General features: G+C 38.8%; 1 protein-coding gene across 3 annotated transcripts in view; it reads left to right on the top strand.

Annotated features, from left to right (window-relative positions):
- The window catches only part of JADE3 (jade family PHD finger 3), a 138,332-nt gene that overhangs the window by 52,331 nt on the left and 62,665 nt on the right, over positions 1 to 23,336 (top strand). For 2 of the 3 annotated variants that reach the window (XM_005898183.3, XM_070365641.1), the window contains exons 2-3: positions 17,823 to 17,879; positions 18,639 to 18,718. In XM_005898183.3, coding sequence (XP_005898245.1) covers positions 17,834 to 17,879; positions 18,639 to 18,718 — 126 coding nt within the window. In that variant the 5' untranslated portion in view covers positions 17,823 to 17,833. Of the gene's footprint in view, positions 1 to 925; positions 948 to 17,822; positions 17,880 to 18,638; positions 18,719 to 23,336 lie in introns of those variants that run through there. The other variant, XM_070365642.1, reaches the window with a different exon arrangement.

The raw sequence follows: 23,336 nt of genomic DNA on the forward strand, positions 1-23,336 counted from the left end.
ACAGCTACCATGTGATCCAGCAATCTCACTTACAAAAACAATGTTTGTTTTTAACTTGGATATTCTTGAGAGAGAATCCCAAAGAAATCCAGAGCCCCAAGGCCTGCTGCCTTAAATATAATGGCATTGTGATCAGTGGTCTAGATAGACTGGCTGCTGCTGCTGCTAAGTCGCTTCAGTCGCGTCTGACTCTGTGCGACCCCGTAGACAGCAGCCCACCAGGCTCCCCCCTCCCTGGGATTCTCCAGGCAAGAACACTGGAGTGGGTTGCCATTTCCTTCTCCAATAGGTAGACTGGGGTAGCCTGGAATTTTTAGTTCATTTCTGGCTCAGTACCTCATTCACTAGGCTTTCTTAGGCAGTCATTAGGCCTGACTATAAATCAGTTGTTATTCTGACATTTCATAACTCGTTCTCAAAATGCATGTTGGAGACACTCCCTTGTTCATAATGTTTTTGGGGCTCTCCTTTTTGGAATTACCTTTGGAGCCATTTAATAAACCACATGCAGAATTGATTATTCACTTCATTCATTCAATAAGTGTTTCAGTTTTTTCAAATTTATTTATTCTTTTTATTGAAGGATAATTGCTTTATAGAATTTTGTTTTCTGTCAAACCTCAACATGAATCAGCCATAGGTATACATATATCCCCTCCCTTTTGAACCTCCCTCCCATCTCCCTCCCCATCCCACCCCTCTAGGTTGATACAGAACCCCTGTTTGAGTTTCCTGAGCCATACAGCAAATTCCCATTGGCTATCTATTTTACATATGGTAATGTAAGTTTCCATGTTGTTCTTTCCATACATCTCACCCTCTCCTCCCTGCTCCCATTTACAAGGTTGGCCACTATATCAGATACAGAAGCAGATGACATGGACATAGAAGGTGGTCCAGGGAAGGAGTGTGAACAGATCCATGTGTGCAGGAAAGCACCAGGACATGTGAGTGGGGAGCAATGAGTGGCGCATCTTCCCTAGAGAAGAGACTGTGCAAGGAAAATAACACTGGAAAGGTGACCCACAGCCACATTGTGGAATGCCTTGGATACTAAGCTTGGGAGTCTGAAATTTGTGCTGTGAACAGTAGGGAGCCATTGAAGGTTTTATGCTTTTAGAGTTTTTAACTGCCGCTAATGACAGTAGAATTGGAATTGTAAATCAGTCTTGCAATTTATTTTCCCAGCTTGTTACTGACTAAAACTGGTTTTACATACCTCCATCGCATGCCCATTTGAATAGATTTTGAATAACATTTGATTGTTTCCAAAAGTGAAATTCATTCTCAAAGGAAGAAAAATTGCTTCCATTGACCTTATTCAAAGAAATATGATACGCCAAAGGGACAGAAAGCAAATTCAAATAAAAAATGTCCTAAGTGTTTTGAAGAATTGCGTTTGCTTCAGAGAGTCTCTTGGAAGTCAGCCTATAATTGAATGTGTGAATTCTGGTATATTTGGGTTTTTAATTACTTCATAGTTACATACATCTGTGTAATTACCCTTTTGAGTTGGTATCTGCCCTGTCTTTACTGGAGTACACTGAAGGGTAACAGTGTGCAGATAGAGGATGGGGATTATAAATAAAAAGAATAGGGGTTCCAGTAGCAATGCTGAGTTCTCTTCAGGTGAGGTATTAGGGGTGTGGGCCATGTTAACTAGTTAAGTGCTTATTGTAGGTACCACTGCCTCTGGTCTGAAAAAGTACCTGCCTTGGCATCAGGTAGGATAAGAGACTTACACATAGAGTGACATTTGCTATTTGTGTGGCCGTTATTACAAATTTCTTCTTTGGGATCAGATGGTTGACTCCCTCTGTGATCTTGGCATTAGCTAGAGTACCCTTCTAGAGTACTCTAGAGTACTCTTCTCTAGTGGAGCCCAGCAGTAGTGCCTGCTTTGGAGAAGTATTTACTGTCTAAAGTGTCAGTATAGTAGGGTTGTGGTATGTAATGAAATTTCCATTCTATATTTAATCATTAAAAACTGACTTCTAAATTCTATCAGTTAACTCTTGCTGTATACCTTGCCACTTCAGAAGTTAGTGGCTCAATGTAGTAATAATTATTTATTCTGTGAGTTGGCTATTTGGGCTGGGTTCTGCTGACCAGTTCTGTTCTTCGCTGGTCTCCTTTATGCCTGTGGTCAACTATAGATCAACAGGGAGCTCTACTTCTCAGGTTGGCTATGACTGTCAACTGGGACAATGGTAGAGGGTAAGAGTATTGGGCTATCCATCTCTTAACCTACAGCAGTCTACCCAGGCTTGTTTTCATAATAGCTGGGCAGGCCTCTTGAGGCTTAGAATTCGCATAGCATCACCTCTGCTACATTTTCCTGGCCTAGGCGAGTCACAAAGCCAGTCCAGATTCAAGGAATGGGAGGGAGCTTCAAAATCGCCTTGAAAGAGCATAGATAAGAGAAGGTGGAGAATTGAGAGCATTTGTGCTATCAGACAAATGCAGATTTCTCTTCTTAAAGGCTTCAGTTACTTCTGTAACATTTAAACACTCATGTGTTCTGTATATTCACATCATTTGTATTCACAGGGTTAAAGACTGATCAGAAACAAATAAGAAAATACTAAGTTTTTCACAAGTCAGAGCCGTGATTATAGCCCTTTTGTGAAGTTGGCTTTTTGGGGGTACTTGGATGTTCTGAATGTGCCTCACATTTTAAATCAAAGCTCCTCCATCCATGGGATTTTCCAGGCAAGAATACTGGAGTGGGTTGCCATTTCCTTCTCCATGGGATCTTCCCAGCCCAGGGATTGAATCCGGGTCTCCCGCATTGCAGGTAGACTCTTTACTGTCTGAGCCACCAGGGAATTCCTTTAACTTTGGATCCTTGCTACTAAGTGATGTGACAAGCATAAATGGAAATTTTAAAATGTAGCCACAGATTCTTTGACATTACCCTGATCAGGAGGTAGAGCCTATATCTCCTTCCAGTTAAATCTGGGTGGGCTTGTGAATGTTTCAACCAGTGTGATAAGAGTATGTGATTCTGAGGCTAAGTTATAAAAAGCATGTAGCTTCTGCTTTGTTCATTAGAACATTTATGCCGGGACTCCTGAGCTGCCATGTAAGAAGTCTGTTTACCCTGAGGCTACTATGCTGCAGAGGCCTTGTGTAGACACTTCAGAGGTAGTCTCTGCTAAGCCCAGTCATCTCTGTCAAAGGGGCTAGCTGAGTGAAGAATCCTCTAGATCATTCCAGCCGCTTTGAGTCTTTCCACCTGTGGTCCCAGACATCATAGAGTAGAAAAACAGCATCCCTGCTGTGTGTCACCTGAATTCCTGATTCACAGAATTTGTAAGATGATAAAATGATGATTCTTTATGCCACTGTGTTTTATAGTGGTTACATAGCAGTAGATAACTGGAACAGCAGAAGTGAATGGCCATGGCTGTATTCCAGTAAAACTTGTTTCATGAACACTGAAATAAGATTTTTCATGTCATAAAATATTCTTTTTTTTTCCAACAATTAAAAAATGTAAGGGCCATTCTTACCTCATGGGCTATACCAAAAATCAGCAGTGAGCTAGATATGGCCTATAGGCCAGAGTCTACTGACCTCTGCTCCAAAAGATTATGTTGTACTTGTAACATTTAAACCTAAGGGCTTCTGTCAAGATGGCTCTGCTTTCATGCTTCACACTCATTTCTCCTGTCTAAATAAAGTTATAATAGATAAAATAAAAAATTAGAAAGACAATCTGTGATGAAGAAAAGATAAATCTCTGGACCAGAAACATATCAAATAGTAAGTGAAGATTATTAGTCATGAGCTTCTAGTTACTGACCTACTGGACTCTAGATCCAGAAGAAGGTAGAGATGGCTGGGAATTGTTTTTCTGTAGATAATGGAAAATCAAAACACTCTGTGATTGGAGGAAATGATCCCTGGCTGTGCAAAGTCAAAGGTTGCTCATGAATAGAGACTGAAGAAGATGTTACTTCTGTTTGTAGTGGCAGACAGACAAGCAGAGAAACTGTTTGCCTTGTGTGTGTGTGTGTAAAGTTTACTGTCTGCAGCTGTACTTTTATCCCTATTGGTGGGATGGGACGGAGAATGCTGGGAGGAAGCCACTCTCAATGGAAAGGGTCAATGAAGAAGGAGGGAAATGAACTTTCTCCAAAGTTAGCTTACAGACTAAAACCTCAAAGTGAGAACAGTTGTCCAAATTAGCCACCAGCAAATACATTTACTCCAAATGAGAATCATTTTAGAGTGATTTTAAAGTTTATTTTAAAAGAGCTAAAGAAACAGTAACTTCCACTATAAATTTCTTAAAAACCCTAGCCATATTTGGTAGGAACTCATATTCTAGTTAGGGTAGGAACTCATATTCTAGTTAGGGTTAGGAGAAGGAAATGGCAACCCACTCCAGTATTCTTGCCTGGAGAATCCCATGGACGGAGGAGCTTGGTGGGCTACAGTCCACAGGTCGCAAAGAGTCGGACACGACTGAGCGACTTCACTTTCACTTCACTTTCATATTCTAGTTGGAGATTTTTTTTTTTAATGAACACCATAATATTATACCTCTTTAATAATATTTAACTTTCTGGAACATATTTTCCCCGTAAGAAATTTATAACTTTTTTTTAAACATGTATCGGTGACTACAAAATAGCTTATGTAAGCGATGGTGCTGTACACAGCCCACTCTGAGAGTATACTGCTTTGGCGGCAATTGTCAAGGGGGTGAGTCAGACAAGGGAGGCTTTTTAGAAGAGGTGACATGTTTGCTAAGCCTTATGAGAATGAGTTTATGTGTTTGCAAAGTGAGGAGGTTAGAAGAGAGCCTTCTAGGCAGAAGGGATAGTATAATTATATAAAGCAAAGGGGTGAGATGCAATGTGAGTGTGGAAACTACAGAGGTTCAGCATTGTTTGAGCATAAAACTGGAGCATAGTGTATTGAGGGATAAAGCTGCAGAAGTAGGTGTAGCTCAACTTTGGAGGATCTTGTTAGCCTTGATGAGGACACTAATAAAGATCTAGGAGCGAAGGGAAGCCATTAAAGTTTCAACAATGATGGGGCATGGTCCAATTTGTGTTTCAGGTAAGTCTCTGGCATTTGGGTAGAGGGTGAATTGAGGACAAGATCAGGAGCCGCAAGACAAGTTAGGAAGCTGCTGTTGCAGTTTCAGGAGATGGTTAAGTCCCAAGCTAGAAAAATGAAGGCTAAAATGGGATAGGAATATTAATTTAGAAGATTATTTCAGAGGTTAACTTGGCAGGGTTTGATGAGGATGTTCTAGGATGAGAGAAAGGAAGAGTTAAGGAATGTTTTCTAGATTTTGCAGCTAAGTGGAGAGTGCCAATTGAAACCACTAGAAAGGAGAAAACCAGTAGAGAAAAGATAATGGTGTTGGTGTTGATCACCTTTCAGGTTGATGTATCTGGTTGGTGGGGGTTGGGGATGTGTGTAGGAGGATGGTGGTGGTCGATTTTTTTTCTTTTTTTATCTTTTCCTTTCCTTCCTCTGTCCTCCTATGCCTCTTTCTATTCTGGAAGCCATAACGTGGGTTTAGTGTAGTAGGGCACTTTGGGGAGACACCACCACTTACAAGATGGTTAGAGGAAGAAAAGGGTATGAGGAAGCAATACAGGGAATCCGGAAAAAAGCCTTTGGAAACCAAGGAATCTGTTTCAAGAGGGAAAGTGGGAGGGAGGGACTGAACGATCATATGTCAGATGCAACGTACAGATACTTAAGAGATGGGGGTTGAGACTGCACAAACTGGTGACTTTGCCAAGAACTCTATAGAAGCTAATTGAGGAGTGACTGAGAGCCAGGAAAGGAAGACAGACCATAGACTACATTTTGAGAAGTTTCCAAAAGAAGGGAAAGAGATTAGGTATTAGAGAAAAATGAGGGCTTCCTGGGTAAAGAATGCTAGTAAAGAATCCACCTGCAATGCAGGAGACCCCGGTTCAATTCCTTCCTGGGTTGGGAAGTTCCCTTGGAGAAGGGATAGGCTACCCACTCCAGTATTCTTGGGCTTTCTTGGTGGCTCAGATGGTAAAGAATCCTCCTGCATTGTGGGAGACTTGGGTTTGATCCTTGGGTTGGTAAGATCCCCAGAAGGAGGGCGTGGCGACCCACTGCAGTATTTTTGCCTGGAGAATACCCATAGACAGAGGGGCCTGGCGGGCTACAGTCCATGGGGTCGCAAACAGTTGGACACAACTGAGCAACTAAACACAGCACACAGAGAAAAATGATGTAAGGCAAGAGATAATTTGGGAATAAAGGTAGGGAGAGATTGGAATCTGTTAACAGAAACAAGTCTTAGTATAAAGGCAGACTTTTTTCGTCATAGAAAGTTATTCTTTGTTTAGAGCTGCCTAAAAATGAAAATGGATTGCCTTATTAGATAGTTGCTCCCTGTCACTGGTGTGGTCAAATAGAGGTTAGATTTAGATATGTAAAAAGATATATTGGTTGGTGAGTGTCTTTGGGTGTTTTAGTCTCTGTTCAATTCTCGACACTTTGCCCAAAGTTGTTTTAAGCATTATAAACTGATGAGTTATTCTGTGGACTTGTGTTGCCTGGCAGTTCTCCATAAATTGATCAAATCAATGGACCAAGTTAACTTACATACCTTTGATCTTGAAGGATGAAATTAAACTGCAGATTCTCAGATAAGAAAATATTGAGGCTCAGTGTCCAGGAAAGTTTCATCACTATGACAGTCAATCATGGTCTGAGTTCACAGGTATTTTTGACAAAGTAGTCATTTTCCACACACAACAGCAAAGCCTTTATTTCAGATTTTTGAGAGTTTTATTTTTTATCTGTCCATCATTTTTGTAAAACACTGTTCCTTGTAATAATTAAAATTGCACTGAGATGGATAGAGAAGAAAAACCTGTTTCCTTTCCTCTTTCTGTGATTCATATTCCTATATGGATGCTTTTAGTTTACATGGAAGTTTGTTGTTTTTTAAGGGCCAAGAGCAGATAGTTTCCATCTATGCTCTCTAGTCCTCATCTTAGATCTTTTTAGTGGTTCTTTTGGGTCGTGTTTAAAACAGTTCAGGGGTAAATTTTGCTGTTAGTCTCAAATGACTACTTATCTGTATCCAAATCTGGCTTCCTGGGGTACTGAAGCATGAACGGCATAAATTACTGAACTCAACTAATTCTCAGAAAGCCACATTTTAGTCAGTACTTTCCAGCTTTCTCACTCACTTCTTTTACAGAACTAACAAGTGGTATAACTAATTACTTAGACTTTTATTCCTTCTCAAGTTGTACATTTTAAATTCTGTTAACCTTTTGAAAATGTTAATATGTAGTAAAACAACAAATCCATACAGAGAAACTGGAAAATGCAAGTATTGGGGAAAAAACAACTCCCCTGACCCAAGAATAAGCACCAGGTGTGGTGGATATTTATCTTTTAAGGAAAAATAGATGCATCTTTGTTACGAACTGACTTTCCTTCTTATGGCCCTCAGATAGGGAATCAGCCTCCCAGTTACTTCTAGGCCTGTAAATTTTACTTGTTTCTTTGTTTCCTTGTTCTGAGAGAATGCAGTAAGTGAAAATCTCTCAGGTTGATTTTCCTTTCTTAATACTCTTCCCATCATGTTAGGGACATGAATAAAATGCCCCTTTAATCGTATACTTAAGTTTTTAACAGTCACATTTTTTATCTTGAAATAAGAGATTTTGAGATAATATGTCTAAATTTAGAGAGGAATTGCAAAAATAATATAGAGAGCAAATTTCCTGTTCCAAACAAAATGGAGTAAACACATTTCACAGTGTTCGAACTAAATACAACAATACAGGTAGTTTAAAAGTAAATGGGTGGAAAAAGACATACCATGCACATGCCAATCAAAAGAAAGCTGGGGTGGCTATACTAATATCAGATAAATTAGACATCAGAGCAAAAAAAAAAATTACAAAAGACAAAAGGAGCACCGCATAATGATTCAGAGGGTCATTCCACCCAGAAGACAGGACAGTCTTAAATGTGTATGCACCAAACAACAGAATTTCAAAGTACATGAAGCAAAACTCTAGATAACTGAGAAATATTAATAGATATAAATCCATAGTTATAGTTGGGAACTTCAGTAACATATACTTACTTTTCAAGTGCACATGTAATATTTACCAAGATAGACTATATCCCAGGTCATGAAAAAAAAAAAACCAACAAATATGAAAAAATTAAAATCATACAGAGTATATTATCTGACCATAATGGAATCAGACTAGAAATGAAAGACTACAGGAAAGTCTTCAAACACTTGGAAACTAAACAACACACTTATTAATCCATGGGTCGAGGAGGAAGTCTCCAAGGGAAATAAAATACATTGACCTGAGTGAAAATGAAAATGCTGCATATCAAAACTTGTAGCTTGTAACAAAATCAATGCTGAGTGGGAAATTTATAGCACTAAGTGCTTATATGAGGAGTAGATGAAAAGTTACAAATGAATAAGCTTCCACCTTGAGAAAATAGAAAAAAGAAGAGCAAAATAAACCGAAAGTACGCTGGAGGAAGGAAATAATAAAGAATAGTTAATATAATTGAAAACAAAAACAATAGAGAACAACAATGAATCCAAAAGTTGGCTCTTTGGAAAGAGAAATTCTGACTTAATTGGTAATGGGTGCAGTTTGGGCGGTGGAATTTTTACAATCTCCCCAGATGATTTTTAATCCCAGAAAATGTTTAATAGGGATTGAGAATCTCTGCTGGGGAGGCCAGATAATTTTCTCAGGGTTTAAACTGTGTTGGCATCTATTGCCCAGCCACTTTTCATTTCTCCTGAGAAAAATTTGTAGCCGTTTCATTTTCTCTCACTTTTTGTTGTCCTCAAAGTCAGTGCTGATCCTTTCCCTTATATGTTAACTTCCCTGTCTGACTACTCTTTGGCCTTTAGTATATCTCTGAACAGAGGTGAACATTTCACTGTAACCCCCCTCCACTTCACACCCACACCACCTTGATTGATTTGGGATTAACCCCAAAACCCCCCTCTGATTGGTTTGTCATACATCACTGGTCACTAGCTTTAGGCTGTGATCACCCAAGCCATAGTAACAGTGTGTCTAGCGCACCTGGTCTTGTGACCTGTCTCTGAGGGAGCCAGAAGACTTGGTTTTTCCATTCTGGTGGCCAGTGCAGTGCCTGCCCTCTATTAATACAGTACTAACAGTTGATGTGCAGTGGATTTGCTCTTGCTCAGTAAGTTTGGGGTTGTTTATTTGTTTGACCTTACATGTGAGACCTGTTATTCTTTCTAAAATCTGAGGTAAAGGTATTTTTCCTCCTAATAAATTCTGATGATCATTTTAAATCAGGTAGATGTTATTGTAAATGTATTAGGGGTACATGTGACTAAATTTAAATGTGGAAGCAACCCACAGCAGGAGATAAGACATAATGAAAATCATTATTTTTTAAAGTTGTTTTGAGTTTCTATCTAGAGAAAGAATTATGTATTTCATAGTAAAAGCTTTTGTTGATTCACTTAATTTTTAAGAGGTCTTATTTGCAAATGGCATTTTATCTTAAAAGGATTTATGCTTTGTACATATATCTCTTTATTCTTAAGATGCCAAACCTATATTTATATAGGTAGTTGAAATTGTTGAATATATGTTATAAATTAAAAAGAAAATGTGGGGAATTCCCTGGTGGTCCAGTGCTTAGGACTCTGCACTGTCACCGCCATGACCCAGGTTCAGTCCCTGGTGGGGGAACTAAGATCCTGCAAGCCATGAGGTGCACTCAAAAGAAAAAAAAAAGAAAGAAAATGTACTACTAAGTTTTAAAAAGTTATTAGAACTGAGGCCTTTTTGCTTAAAAGACACAAAACAGATTTTAATTTAGAAAGGTTCTAGGACCATTAGAATAGGCCACCCAAGCTAAAAACCTTCCAGTGAGGTCTATATTATCCAGTGGGGCTGAGAGATTGGGAAGGAGGGAGTGTTGTTAGGATAGTGATAATTCAATTGTATGCTTCCAATTTTTAATAGTCTATCATTAAAAGAAAGGTTTCTTATAGTTTAGATCAGAGGTTGACAAGGTGTGACCTGTGAGCCAAATCTAGCCTGCCACCTGTTTCTGTATGGCCTGGGAGCTAAGAATGGCTTTTAACATTTTTAGTTATAGGTTTAGTGAAGTGTTCAGTGAATTTGAAAAATGAATAGTATAAGTGAAAATTATATGAAATTTGAATTTTAGTATGATAAAGTTTTATTAGAACAGAGCCACGATCATTTATTTGTTTATGTATTGTCTGTGGCTGCTTTTGTACTACAATAGCAGATTTGAGTAATTGCCATAGAGACCATATGGCCTACAAAGCCAAACATATTTGCTATCTGGTTCTTTACAAAAAAAGTTTGCTGAACCCTAATTTAAACTCCCTTCCCAATGTGGCCTTCCCATGCAAGATGATTTCTACCCAGGAGGTTTGAAATTTGTTAACATGTCTATTAACATTAAAGAGGGTAAGCCTGTTTCCTGGCAACAGGGATAACTGTGGTTGACATAGAAATACTTTACTGAGTGGCAGGCACCTATCTAGGTAAATTTGTATTTTTTTCTTTTTTCTTTAATGATTTTTGAGAGCTTTGGAAAAGAGTTGACCTCCAGACTATTCATCTGATCATAGGAGACTCATGAGTCACACAATGTGTCTTTTAATTTTTAAAAACAAGCTTTAAAATGACTGAGATGAAGGCAGGTTTATTTTTAGAAAGTACAGAAAAGTTCATCTACTTCAACTTCTGGTATCTTTTTTAAAGACAAAGGAGAAGCAGTAAAATATGTAGGGTATGTTCTTTTTCTTCTGATTTGTTTACTCTGTTCTGTATTTATGGTTTTAGTTACTGGACTACTCAAGAAATACGTTTATAATATTTATGACTTCTGTTTAAGGAAAAGTTTGGGAGGTTCTTTGCCCACATGGGCAGGAATTGATCCTTAAGGATGAAAGAAGTGTTCTACTCTGGTCTGACTAGTGGCCTAACTCAAACATCTCTCTCCATTAATGGCTCCGAAGGGTATTCCTGAAAGTCTAAGGGAGCTGGACTTTCAGATGTTCTTTTACTTAAGGATTACTTCCAAATACCATCATGGATTTATCTTCCCTGATTTTTATCTCAGTCCTTCTTGAACCTGTTTACATTTTCATTCTGTTCCACTTCTTGAGCTGATGAGTTCTCTAAGTTCCCTAAGCATTGCTCAAAGTCCTGCTTTCTTTTTGATAAAATTTCCTTTAGGTTACAGGGAGTGCCCCTTTGTTACTTTAACTTTGTGATTGGGTGAATAAAGTCAACAATTTCCACACTCTTCTTGATTCTTATCAATCTGTTTCATTCTTGTAGAGCAAGATTTCTCAGCCTTGGCAGTATTGACATTTCGGGCCAGATAAATATGTGCATTGCAGGATATGTAGCAGCCCCCTTGGTGTCTATCCCCTAGATGTCAGTAACAATGCCCCTTGCCAGTTGCAACAACCAAAGATGTCTCTAGATATTGCCACATTGTCCCCAGGGAACAAAATTGCCTTCAGTTGGAAACCACTGCTTTAGATATTTGTCTTTGTCTTTTCTAAACTGTAAGGTTTGGTGCTTTGGGGACTAACTTTATAAATATGGAGGTTTATATATCCAATTAATTATATTGTGCTTTTCTGGATTTTTTCCAGCCCTGCTTGATGTCCATCTTGAACAACAGTGAGAATCACTTTCATAGTTTCAGTTTTTCAAGTCAGGTGCATCGTTTGTGAGTGACATGGGGAACAAATACCTTGAAATCTTAGAAGTTTTTTCTAATTATAAACGTCCTGTGTGTACTGTAAAAAATGTGGAGAATGGAAAAAAAATGGAAAGAATGTTTGTCACTCAGAAAACTTCAGTGTTATTGATGCAACTAATGTCAGTAAATTGGTTTATGGCCTTTATTATTTTCTATATATTTTATTTCATAGATACAGTCTTGCTATAAAACTAATTTTATACTGTTTTTTCCACAATGTTTTAACATACACATTTTCTGTATATCATGTTTAAATAATTGAATGAAATACCATAATATTAATATACTTTACTCCTCTTTTGTTTGATAGCTAGATTTCATTTATTTTTATTAGGGAGCTTTAATGAACATTTTGTTCATAAATCATTTTCTGTGTTTTGGATTATTTTTCAAACATGGATGTTGGAAGTAGATTTCCTGGATCAAAGGGTGTGGATATGTTTAAAGTGGAGCCTCAAGTTATTTTTAAGCTGCTGCATAACCCCATAGATGGCACTCAGTTGTGGCTCTTTGCACTGACCATGCATTTCATAAGTATGTCTGGTGGGCATATAGAAGGAAAGAAAAGGGCTATGTTTGAGTTAATCACTTTTCCTGCCCCCTGCTCTTCTGGAACATTAATGGGGAATCAAGAAAGTGAAGTTGCTCAGTCATATCCAACTCTTTGCAACCCCATGGACAGTAGCCTGCACCAGGCTCCTCCATCCATTGGATTTTCTAGGCAAGAGTACTGGAGTGAGTTGCCATCTCCTTCTTCAGGGAATCTTCCCGACCCAGGGATTGAACCCAGGTCTCCTGCATTGTAGACAGATGCTTTACCGTCAGAGCCACCAGGGAAGTCCTAATGGGGAATCAAGTAGCCACCAAACCACAGACTTAGATTCTCAGCCCCAAATAATCCTAGTTGGGTTGACTTCCGACAATGCTCCTTTAAGAAGGAGTTTCACCCAAGAAAGGCATTTACTTTATACTATTGTATTTTGCCTGGCTTACAGCACTTAAGATAAATCAGAATCCTGTTAATCATTTTGAGTGAGATTATAGTAGGAATAAGATCTGAAAAGGCTTCCCTGGTGGCTCAGACGGTAAAGCATCTGTCTGCAGTGCAGGAGACCTGGGTTCGATCCCTGGGTTGGGAAGATCCCCTGGAGGAGGAAATGGCAGCCCACTCCAGTATTCTTGCCTGGAAAATCCCATGGATGGAAGAGCCTGGTGGGCTACAGTGCATGGGGTCACAAAGAGTCGGACACGACTGAGTGACTTCCCTTCACTTCACTTCAAGATCTTAAAACTGCCTTCAAATTACTGTTCTCAAGGGTGCAAGGTGAGGGCTGGTACATATTTCATTTCTGCCAAAACAAAGGAATACTCATTGTGGGAGGTAAGGAAGAAAATAATGCCTTTCTAAAGTCTGCACCCTAAATAGAAGACTAGAATATAAACAGCTAAATAACAAATCCAGATGTAAGACAATGAGGTGCTTTGCACTGTACTTATTTATGGTTTTGCTTAGCAAGAAATTTTATTCTAAAGTACTTTTTAAAGTGTGCCTCCAAGTGAAGTTTCACATGTTGTTTTAGGGATGGCCGTAAGCAGAATCTGGGACTGTATTTGAATGTACATGATTTGTTGAGGGAGTGCTTTCAGGAGAAACTTATAAGGGAGCAAGGACAAGAAGGTAGGAAAGAGGAAGGAGCTAAAGTGAAGATATGGTCTTAGGAAAGTGTAGCCTTAGCCAGTCATGGTTAGGGGCAGGTGTAGAGCAATTATTGGCTGCTGGCTGCCCCTGGGAGGGAAAGAGAGTATAATCTCCCTGGCAGGACTCCAGCCCTTGGGGAAGGGGACAGCTGTGAGCCATTAGCAGCCAACAGGCAGTAGCTGGGAGATGGGTATGCTAGCTAGTAAAGGAGATCTGGGTGAGGCGTCTTTTACTCTTTCTCATGTTTACATTGTGCAGGACTCTGTGCTGAGACCTGGGGGTAAAAGATGAATTTGACATAGTTACTGCTTTGAAGATGGTTGTGGTCTTGTGGCAGGGCTGACCATGTAAAGAAATATTTACAGTGCAAATGAAGAGCACTTTACATGGACTGAAGTATAGAGAGAACCTTACTGAGGAGATCCAACAAATGAGTCAGACCAGGTTGAGAGAAAATGGGATGGTCCAGGTAAATAGGCAGGATACTGTAGGCAGAGGGAAGAGCCCTGTCCAAAGGCTGGCAAGTGTGAAACAAGATGATACATTCATGGAATCACATGGCGCATAGCAAGTGCAGGAAGTAGGGGAGCAGCAGCTGATGAGATCTGACAAATTGAAGCTGGAATGCTCTGGACCTAGAAGGCCATGCTCAGGAAGCTTGGGCTTAGAAGGGGCAGCATTCCTGCTGTTAACTCCCTAGCCTGCCTCAGGTCTCAGGGTCAACTTGGAGTGTCCATTCTCCATATACTTGCCAGCTATGCTCTGCCCTCTGGTGGCCATGTAGCTCCAAGCATGTTATTTAAACATTTCTGGTGGCTCAGGCAGTGAAGAATCTGCCTTCAATGCGGGAGACCAGGTTCAATCCCTGGATCAGGAAGATCCCCTGGAGAAGGAAGTGACAACCCCCTCCAGTATTCTCGCCTGGGAAATTCCATGGACAGAGGAACCTGGTGGGCCTCAGTCCATGGGATTGCAAAGAGTCAGACATGACTGAGTGACTAACACTTTGACTTTGAGCCCCAGTTTCCTCATCTGTAAAATGGTGGCAATGATATTTATAGAACTGCTGCTGTTCTATAAACTTGATTAAAGGTAATAAAGACAGATCTAAAGGTTTACCATCATGGAATTATTCTGCTGATATTTACTGTTCTTTGTCATTTTTCTATAGTAATTAAAACAGCAGTGATCACTGAAATAGATCAGTGGACTTTAACAGCCCAGACCCCCAAATTTGCTTGCTTTGTTTTCTTTAAGTTATAAGCAACCCAGTTTCCGGGACTGGTATTATTGGTGTTAATCTGTTTCCTAGGCTCTTTATTGATAATACAAGATTTTTTGGTTTCCATCTATAACAAAAAAGGATTGTTACTGTATTAATTTAGAAAGTACCATATTTGGGAATTCCCTGGTAGTCCAGGGGTTAGGACTTGGCACTTTCACTACTAGGGTGTGAATTCAGTCCCCATGCATGTCTCATAATTTTTTGCTGTAAACTGGGCGTTTTAGATAATATAACAATTCAGTACCGGCACCCTGCCGCCCGACCCCAGGGCTCTTTATTATTTGCTTATTTACTCTTTTAGTGACTAGCTGCATTATTTTACTGAAGTCTGTTTACTCTCCCCATTTGCCTGAAAGTGTGTGTAGTCTCTCTCTGTCTCTCTCTCTCTCACACACACACACACACACAGATGCTTAAACCACTGGAAATTTTATTTAGAGACATTAGGTTTCCCAATATAGGAGCTTTCTGTAACATTCCTTGGCACTGAAATACTGGGTTTCATTTGTCTGGGCTTCCCTGGTGGCTCAGAAAGTAAAGAATCCACCTGCAATGCAGGAGACCTGGGTTTGATCCCTGGGTTGGGAAGATACTCCGGAGAAGGAAATGGCAACCCTCCAGTATTCTTGCCTGGAGAATCCCATGGACAGAGGAGCCTGGCAGGCTATAGTCCATGGGATTACAAAGAGTTGAACAAAACTGAGCAATTAACACTTTTTTTTTTTAAGCATTCCTTGCGATAGATGTAACTTTAAGTTAAGCTAGTTGTTTGTCAGTTGGGAACAAGGGAGAAAGCGCAAAAGGGGGAAAAAGGGCAGGCAGAAAAGCAATGGGTTGTGCTTTCAACCATTTTTCCTTTTTGCATTTCTTTTTCTTGGGAATGGTCCTGATCACTGCCTCCTGTATGTCACGAACCTCTGTCCATAGTTCTTCAGGCACTCTTATCAGGTCTAATCCCTTGAATCTATTTCTCACTTCCACTGTATAATCATAAGGGATTTTATTTGGGTCATACCTGAATGGTCTAGTGGTTTTCCCTATTTCTTCAACTGAAGTCTGAATTTGGCAATAAGGAGTTCATGATCTGAACCACAGTCAGCTCCCAGTCTTGTTTTTGCTGACTGTATAGAGCTTCTCCATCTTTGGCTGCAAAGAATATAATCAATCTGATTTCAGTATTGACCATCTGGTGATGTCCATATGTAGAGTTGTCTCTTGTGTTGTTGGAAGAGGGTGTTTGCTATGACCAGTGTGTTCTCTTGGCAAAATTCTGTTAGCCTTTGCCCTGCTTCATTCTGTACTCCCAACACCAAACTTGCCTGTTACTCCAGGTATTTCTTGACTTCCTACTTTTGCATTCCAGTCCTCTATAATGAAAAGGACATCTTTTCTGGGTGTTAGTTCTAGAAGGCCTTGTAGGTCTTCATAGAACCATTCAACCTCAACTTCTTTAGCACTACTGGTCGGGGCATAGACTTGGCTTATTGTGATATTGAATGGTTTGCCTTGGAAACAAACAGAGATCATTCTGTTGTTTTTGAGATTGCATCCAAGTACTGCATTTCGGACTCTCTTGTTGACTATGATAACTACTCCATTTCTTCTAAGGGAGCCTTGCCCACAGTAGTAGATATAATGGTCATCTGAGTTAAATTCACCCATTCCAGTCCATTTGAGTTCGCTGATTCCTAGAATGTCGATGTTCACTCTTACCATCTCCTGTTTGACCACTTCCAATTTGCCTTGATTCATGGACCTAACATTCCAGGTTCCTATGAAATATTGCTCGTTACAGCATTGGACCTTGCTTCTATCACCAGTCACATCCGCAACTGGATATTGTTTTTGCTTTGGCATCATCCCTTCACTCTTTCTGGAGTTATTTCTCCACTGATCTCCAGTAGCATATTGGGCACCTACTGACCTGGGGAGTTCCTCTTTCACTATCCTATCATTTTGCCTTTTCATACTGTTCATGGGTTTCTCAAGGCAAGAATACTGAAGTGGTTTGCCGTTCCCTTCTCCATTGGACCACATTCTGTCATGACCAACCTACACAACATATTAAAAAGCAGAGACTTTACTTTGCCAACAAAGGTCCATCTAGTCAAAGCTATAGTTTTTTCCAGTAGTCATGTATGGATGTGAGAGTTGGACTATAAAGAAAGCTGAGCAGAGAATAATTGAAGCTTTAGAACTGTGGTGTTGGAGAAGCCTCTTGAGAGTCCCTTGGACTGCAAGGAGATCCAACCAGTCCATCCTAAAGGAAATCAGTCCTAAATATTCATTGGAAGGACTGATGCTGAAGCTGAAGCTCCAATACTGTGGCTACCTGATGCAAAGAACTAACATTTGAAAAGGCCCAAATGCTGGGAAAGATTGAAGGTGGGAGGAGAAGGGGACAACAGAGGATGAGATGGTTGGGTGGCATCACTGACTCAATGGACATGAGTTTGAGTGAACTCCGGGAGTTGGTGATGGACAGGGAGGCCTGGCGTGCTGCAGTCCATGGGGTCGTAGAGAGTCGGGCATGACTGAGTGACTGAAATGAACTGTGCGTTCAAAGATGGGACGTGCCTCACTTCTTTCTTCAGCCAGCCTTGTCTTATGCCTTTCAACCTTGGCCTTTGACAGCTCTACCTTTCTAACTGCTTTTCCTTTCTTGCTCATCTCTTATTGGGGATCCCTGACTGATAATGACCCTGTGGCTGCCCCTCTTTGTTTGGTTGAATAGTGGTCATGTGGCCACATTTGACATAGGACTTGCCAGTCCTATGTCATTCATCCTCTGCAGCTTAGATTTCCTCCTAAAGCTAGTATGTGGCCTCACCCAGTCTTTCACACTCTGTAATGGGGAGAATTTGGTAGAATTCTTCTCCCACCACTCTAGGTCATTTGAGAATATTCTTAACAAAAATAATATGATTTGTGTAATTCACCTGCTGCTGCTGCTTGAGCAGTGTTGACTGCCCTATGGGATGGATCTGTGTGTTGAGTATTTATTCAGTGTTGCCTTCTCTTTCCCAGGATGCGTCACGATGAAGCGCCATAGAAATATCAGCAGCAGTGACAGTTCAGAGGACAGTGAGTAGAACCAGCCAACAGCTGGTAACTCTGTATCTATAATCTTTTAGAGTTTCTTTGACTTGAGAACAAGCTGTTTCATGCTTCTTTCAATGGGTTAAAAAATGTTTCTAAGAAGGAAAACTTGGGGTACCATTTTTCTTACTTGTTTAAATTCCTTTAGACAGGTAAGTTAGATGAGATAATTGGTTTTGTGTGGCATATAGCATTTTGTTTTGCACTTTTTATTTACCCAGGCAACAAAAGCCACATCTACCAATGGAACAGTGCTTTTCTAGAAAGAAAAGTGTGAGAGCATAAATTGTAGACCCTATAGTTTTATTTTAGCTGAGGTGCTAAGTGTTTGGATGTGTCATCATTTGTAAAAGACAACAACTTTATTAACAGTAGCATTTGGGAAAATGCTGAAGGATAGGCAGATTACTTGCTCCACATTTTTAGTTTTTTCAGTTGCTTTTGCGGATACTTTTTCTCTAGATGGAACATAAATTGTCTTGTTCTAAATTATAATGAAGTATGATTATACCAAATTGAATCTCCTCAGTATTAGCATTGTTGAAGCTTTTGCACCCTGGGATGTCACCTATAAATGTCATTAAACTCCTTTATGAGGCTTTTGTGGTTGCAATTTAACTATTTTCTTCAGTGATATGAGGTCACTGTGCTCTTCTCCATCATATATTTCACACACTCTTGGATGACATTTAGTTATAATAACAGGTAATAAGTCTCAGTATTTTTTCTAATTATCTTTTACAGATCCTTGCACTTCCTCTACTTTTGGCTCAATGTATAGGAGCAAGTCAAAAATGCCAAATGAACGCAAGAAGCCTGCCGAGGTGAGATCAGATATTAAATTTTTAGACTTAAAAAATTAGACAGCTACCTTCTGCCTACATACCTACAATACCCAGATCTTAGAGATGTGAGTAGTAAACAGTGTTCCAGTGGATAGGCTTGTATTTCTGATGAAAACAAGTCTATCTACTTTTTTTTTTTCAAGAAAGATTCCATTTTATTTTTCCTTTGGGAAAACAGTGGTCTACACTCTGCTTTCATTTTAGTAATGGCACCTAAGTGCCTGGCTTTAGAATATAAATCCTCCTCTAGCCAAGAAGTCAGAGTAAGCCAGAGAATTGGGATGGACCAAAAGAGCCAATGATCTGGTCTATGATAGGAAAGAGCTAAGTTGGTAAGTGGGAGGCAATGCAGAAAGGGTAGATGAAGAAGTCATTGATAGAGAAGAAAAAGACTGGATTGGGGATCTTTGGGGCTATGGTAAATATTCACAGCCTTCAGGGCACTACCATGAAGCCAGGAAAAATGGCCCAGTCCTTGTGAGGCTGGTCATCTTCTGCCTCAAGGGCAGCAAAGTGCCAGAGTTGCACTTGGATTTGGGAATAGTTTAGTGGATCTTACAGACTTTCCTCTGTGATAATTAAATGATGAGAAACTGATCTTGCCTATCTTTGCTTCTACTATAAGTAGTCTTGCTTGGCTGCAAAGGAAAAAAGAATGTATTAGTAAACTATTGCAGCATTATATGTTATCACAAAGTTAGTGGCTTAAAGCAGCACACATTTATTATCAGTTTCTGTGGGTCAGGAGTCTGGCTACAGCGTGACTAGATTCTCTCTGTTCAAGGTCTTTCAAGGCTGCAGTCAGTGTGCTGGCTGGGCTGTGTTCTCATCTGGAAGTTTGACTAGGGAAGAATTTGTTTGCAAGTTCATTCAAGTTGCTGGCAGAATTCATCTTCTGGCTGGAGTACTGAGAGGTCCCTGTTTGTTGTCATTGTTGGCTTTTGGTAGAGGACACCCTCCACTCCTAGGTTGCTTATAGTTCTTTGCCATGTGGCCTTCTCCATGGGTCCTCTCAAAACACAGTAGCCTACTTTGAAATCCAGTGAGGGGAGAGTCTTTTACTCCAGTCTGACTGAGGCTTATATAACATAATCATGAGAATGATGTCCCATCATGTTTGCCATTTTCTATTGATTAGAAAGAAGGCCAGGTTCAGTTTGACCTCATGCAGGTGTGGTGGGGGGAGGCATTGCTTTCGGGTGTCAGAGAGAACATTTCTCCCTTTCTCAGAGATCACTTTTCTATTTTTGCCAGGGATCTTTCTGGGCACAGTAGACTATCAGTGTGTATTTATATGTGTCTGTGTCATACAGAAAAACTTAGGAAATAAAATACACATAAACAGGAGCAAAACAAATTTCCCATCTATCCAGAGGTGGCTTTGACTGCAGATTTGATGAGAAAGAAACCTTGCTACTTTCCCATTTAGGACAACCAGTCCTAGAATGTAAAGTGACTCAAGAGCTTTGGGTCGCAAGGCCTGCTGCCTCCAAGTCAGAATATCATTCTTTTGCAAAAGATTGAAGACCTGGGCTACTGGAAGCAAATTTTTTTCATTTATATGCCCCATTCTGTTACAAAAGAAAGAAGCTGATATTGTATAGCAAAACCAGCCTTGGCATTAGAAGAGATTGATTCCATGTTTTGCTGGTTTATTTCATCTCTCTGAGGTAATTTGTTTTGTTGTTATAACATGGACATTATCACATCTACCTCTCATAGGTTCCATTTATTGAAATTTTATGTGCTAGAGCTTTATATTAGATTGTCTGATTGTTTCCCAAAAGTAAGCAATTATAAAAATATTCTTAGATGCTTCCATCATTTGAAAATCTTATTTAATAACTTATTTATATCTGTATGAACTCATGTATATTTATTTTATACTTTGGATTATAATCCAATACTACATAATATATTGTGTTGCTAAAGTTAGTCTGTAATCAGTGAAATTATCTCTTATTTTTCTCTTTTCAATTTCTATTGACTTCTGCTCTTATATTTATTATTTTCCTCCTTTTTGCTTTAGTTTTATTTTGTACTTTTTTCTAGACTCTTGAGGTTGATGCTTAGGCTTTGAAAGTTTTCCTTTTTTCTAATATAAGAATTTTAGTGCTGTAAATTTCCCTTTAAATACTGCTTAGCTTCACCCCATTAATTTTGGTATGTTTATTTTCATTTTCATCCATTTCAGTATTTTTATTTTCCTTGAGACTTCCTCTTTGATACGTGTATTATTTAGAAAAGTGTTGTTTAGTTTTTGAGCATTTGGAGACTTTTCTTGCTATCTTTCTGTTACCAGTTTCTAGTTTGAGTTCACTTTTGTCACAGAACATAATCTGTATGGTTTTAGTTCTTTTGCAGGTGTCAAGGTTTGTTTTCTGGCACAAGATATGGTTTATCTTGGTGAATATTTCATGGGCACTTGAAAACAATGTGTATTATGCTGCTGTTGGGTCCTATTAGTTGATGGTACTCTTCTGTATCCTGGCTGATTTTCTGCCTAGTAGTATTATCCGTTGTTTAGAGATGGCTGTAGCAGTCTCCAACTGTAATCGTGGATTTGCTTCTTTCTCCTTTTATTTCTATCAGATTTGCTTTGTGTATTTTTAAGTTCTATTGTTAACTACAAACATATTTAGGATTACTGTACCTTTTTGGTGAATTTATCATCATGTAATGTCCCTCTTTGTCTTTGGTAATTTTATTTTTCCTGAAGTCTATACTATCTAATACTAATATTGTTTCTGGCTTTCTTTTGATCCATGTTTATATGGTATATGGTGTGTATATATATATATATATATATATTAGGGAACTTAGGGAACTAAGATCCTGTAAGCTGCATGCCACAGCCAAAAAAATAAACATACCAAAATTAATGGGGTGAAGCTAAGCAGTATTTAAAGGGAAATTTACAGCACTAAGTATATTTTTCCATCTTTTTACTTTTAATTTACACATACGATTTTTATTTGAAATGAGTTTCTTATATAGTTGGGTCATTTTTTACTCTATAAATCTCTTGTCGCTTTATTGGCATATTTAAAACATTTATATTTAATGTAATTTTTATTATGATTTGGTTTAAGTCTGCCATTTTTTTTGGCTGTGGCATGCAGCTTACAGGATCTTAGTTCCCCAACCACGGATTGAACCTGAGACCTCAGCAGTGAAAGCAAAGAGTCCCAACCACTGAACCACCAGGGAATTTCCCCCATATTGATTTTTCTATGGTGGCTTTTAAGATTTAAAGACATATATATCTTTGTGTAGATTTTTAGTGGTTGCTTTTGAGAAGTAACCTTTTAAAGAGAGGCCCATCTTCCAAAATGACTTATCAGTCTACTGTTCTCTACATTTTATATATACTATTTTGAGTGAAGTAAAGGAAGGCTACCACCATTTAGGTTTGTTTATCCACCCCTGACTTTTATCATATAATTATTTAAATATTTTCTCTACATACATTGACAACTACATTAGACAATGTTAGAATATTTGCTTCAACCATAAAATATTATTATAAAATTCAAGAGGAAAGGAGTAGTCTATTTTATTTACCCATATTTTTATTCTCTTGTTCTTTCTTTATTCCTGATATTCCAACTTATTCCTTTTGTTTCCTTTCTCTATGAAGAACTCCATTTAGCTATTCTTTTAGGGGAAGTCTGCTAGTGATAAATTCTCTTAGTTTTCATTCAGTTGAGAATGTCTTGGTTTCACCTGAAGGGTATTTTCACTTAATATAGAATTCTGGTTTGACAAAACTTTTTTTTTTTCAGCACTTGAAAAATGTGCTAGTTCCTTCTTGCCTCCATGGTTTCTAATGAGAAATCTGTTCTCATTCAAATGGTTGCTCTCCTATAGGTAATCAGTCATTTCTTTTCCAGTTGCCTTCAAGATTTTTCTTCATCTTTAGTTTTCCAAAGAAAACTTTACAACTGCATACCTGGGCATGGATTTCTTTGGATTTATCCTGTTTGAGATTTGATTCTAAGTTAGATTGTATAATCTAAGTTTATATCTTCTGCCAATTTTGTGAAATTTTCAATCATTATTTCTTCAGCTATCTTTCAGCTTCATCTTTTTTTCTCTTCTTCTTCTGAGACTTGAGTTGCTTGAATGTTAGATCCTTTATTATTTTCCCACAGATCCTTGAGACTCATTTTTTCCAGTGTATATTCTTTCTTTGGTTAGATTAATTTCTCTTGTTCACTGATCTTTTTTTTTTTTTTTTTTGATAGGTAAAAAATTTTATTTACTTACTTACATTTCTCCTAAAATATAAAAAACCTGAATGGTTTCCTGAATTTCAGCTTTTGGCAGTAAATAAAGGTCAATGCAAAGAACAGTAAGCCCCAACTTTCTGTAGCAGCTTTTTATTTTTCTCTGAAAAAGAGAGTCCATTTTCCTAAAGAGACATTCATTCAGATGAGACATATATGAGGGTTTTTTGCTAAATTGCTAAAAATCATATAATTCCTGTAACTCTAGGTAAGAATTACAACAGGAAGAAAACATTAACTTAAATACTCCAGGTCACTGCAAATCCTGCAAAGTCCCTGGTGTCTGTGACAGGAGAAGAATCTGACAT

This window comes from Bos mutus, chromosome X (genome assembly GCF_027580195.1).
Source record: "Bos mutus isolate GX-2022 chromosome X, NWIPB_WYAK_1.1, whole genome shotgun sequence".
NCBI lineage: Eukaryota > Metazoa > Chordata > Mammalia > Artiodactyla > Bovidae > Bos > Bos mutus.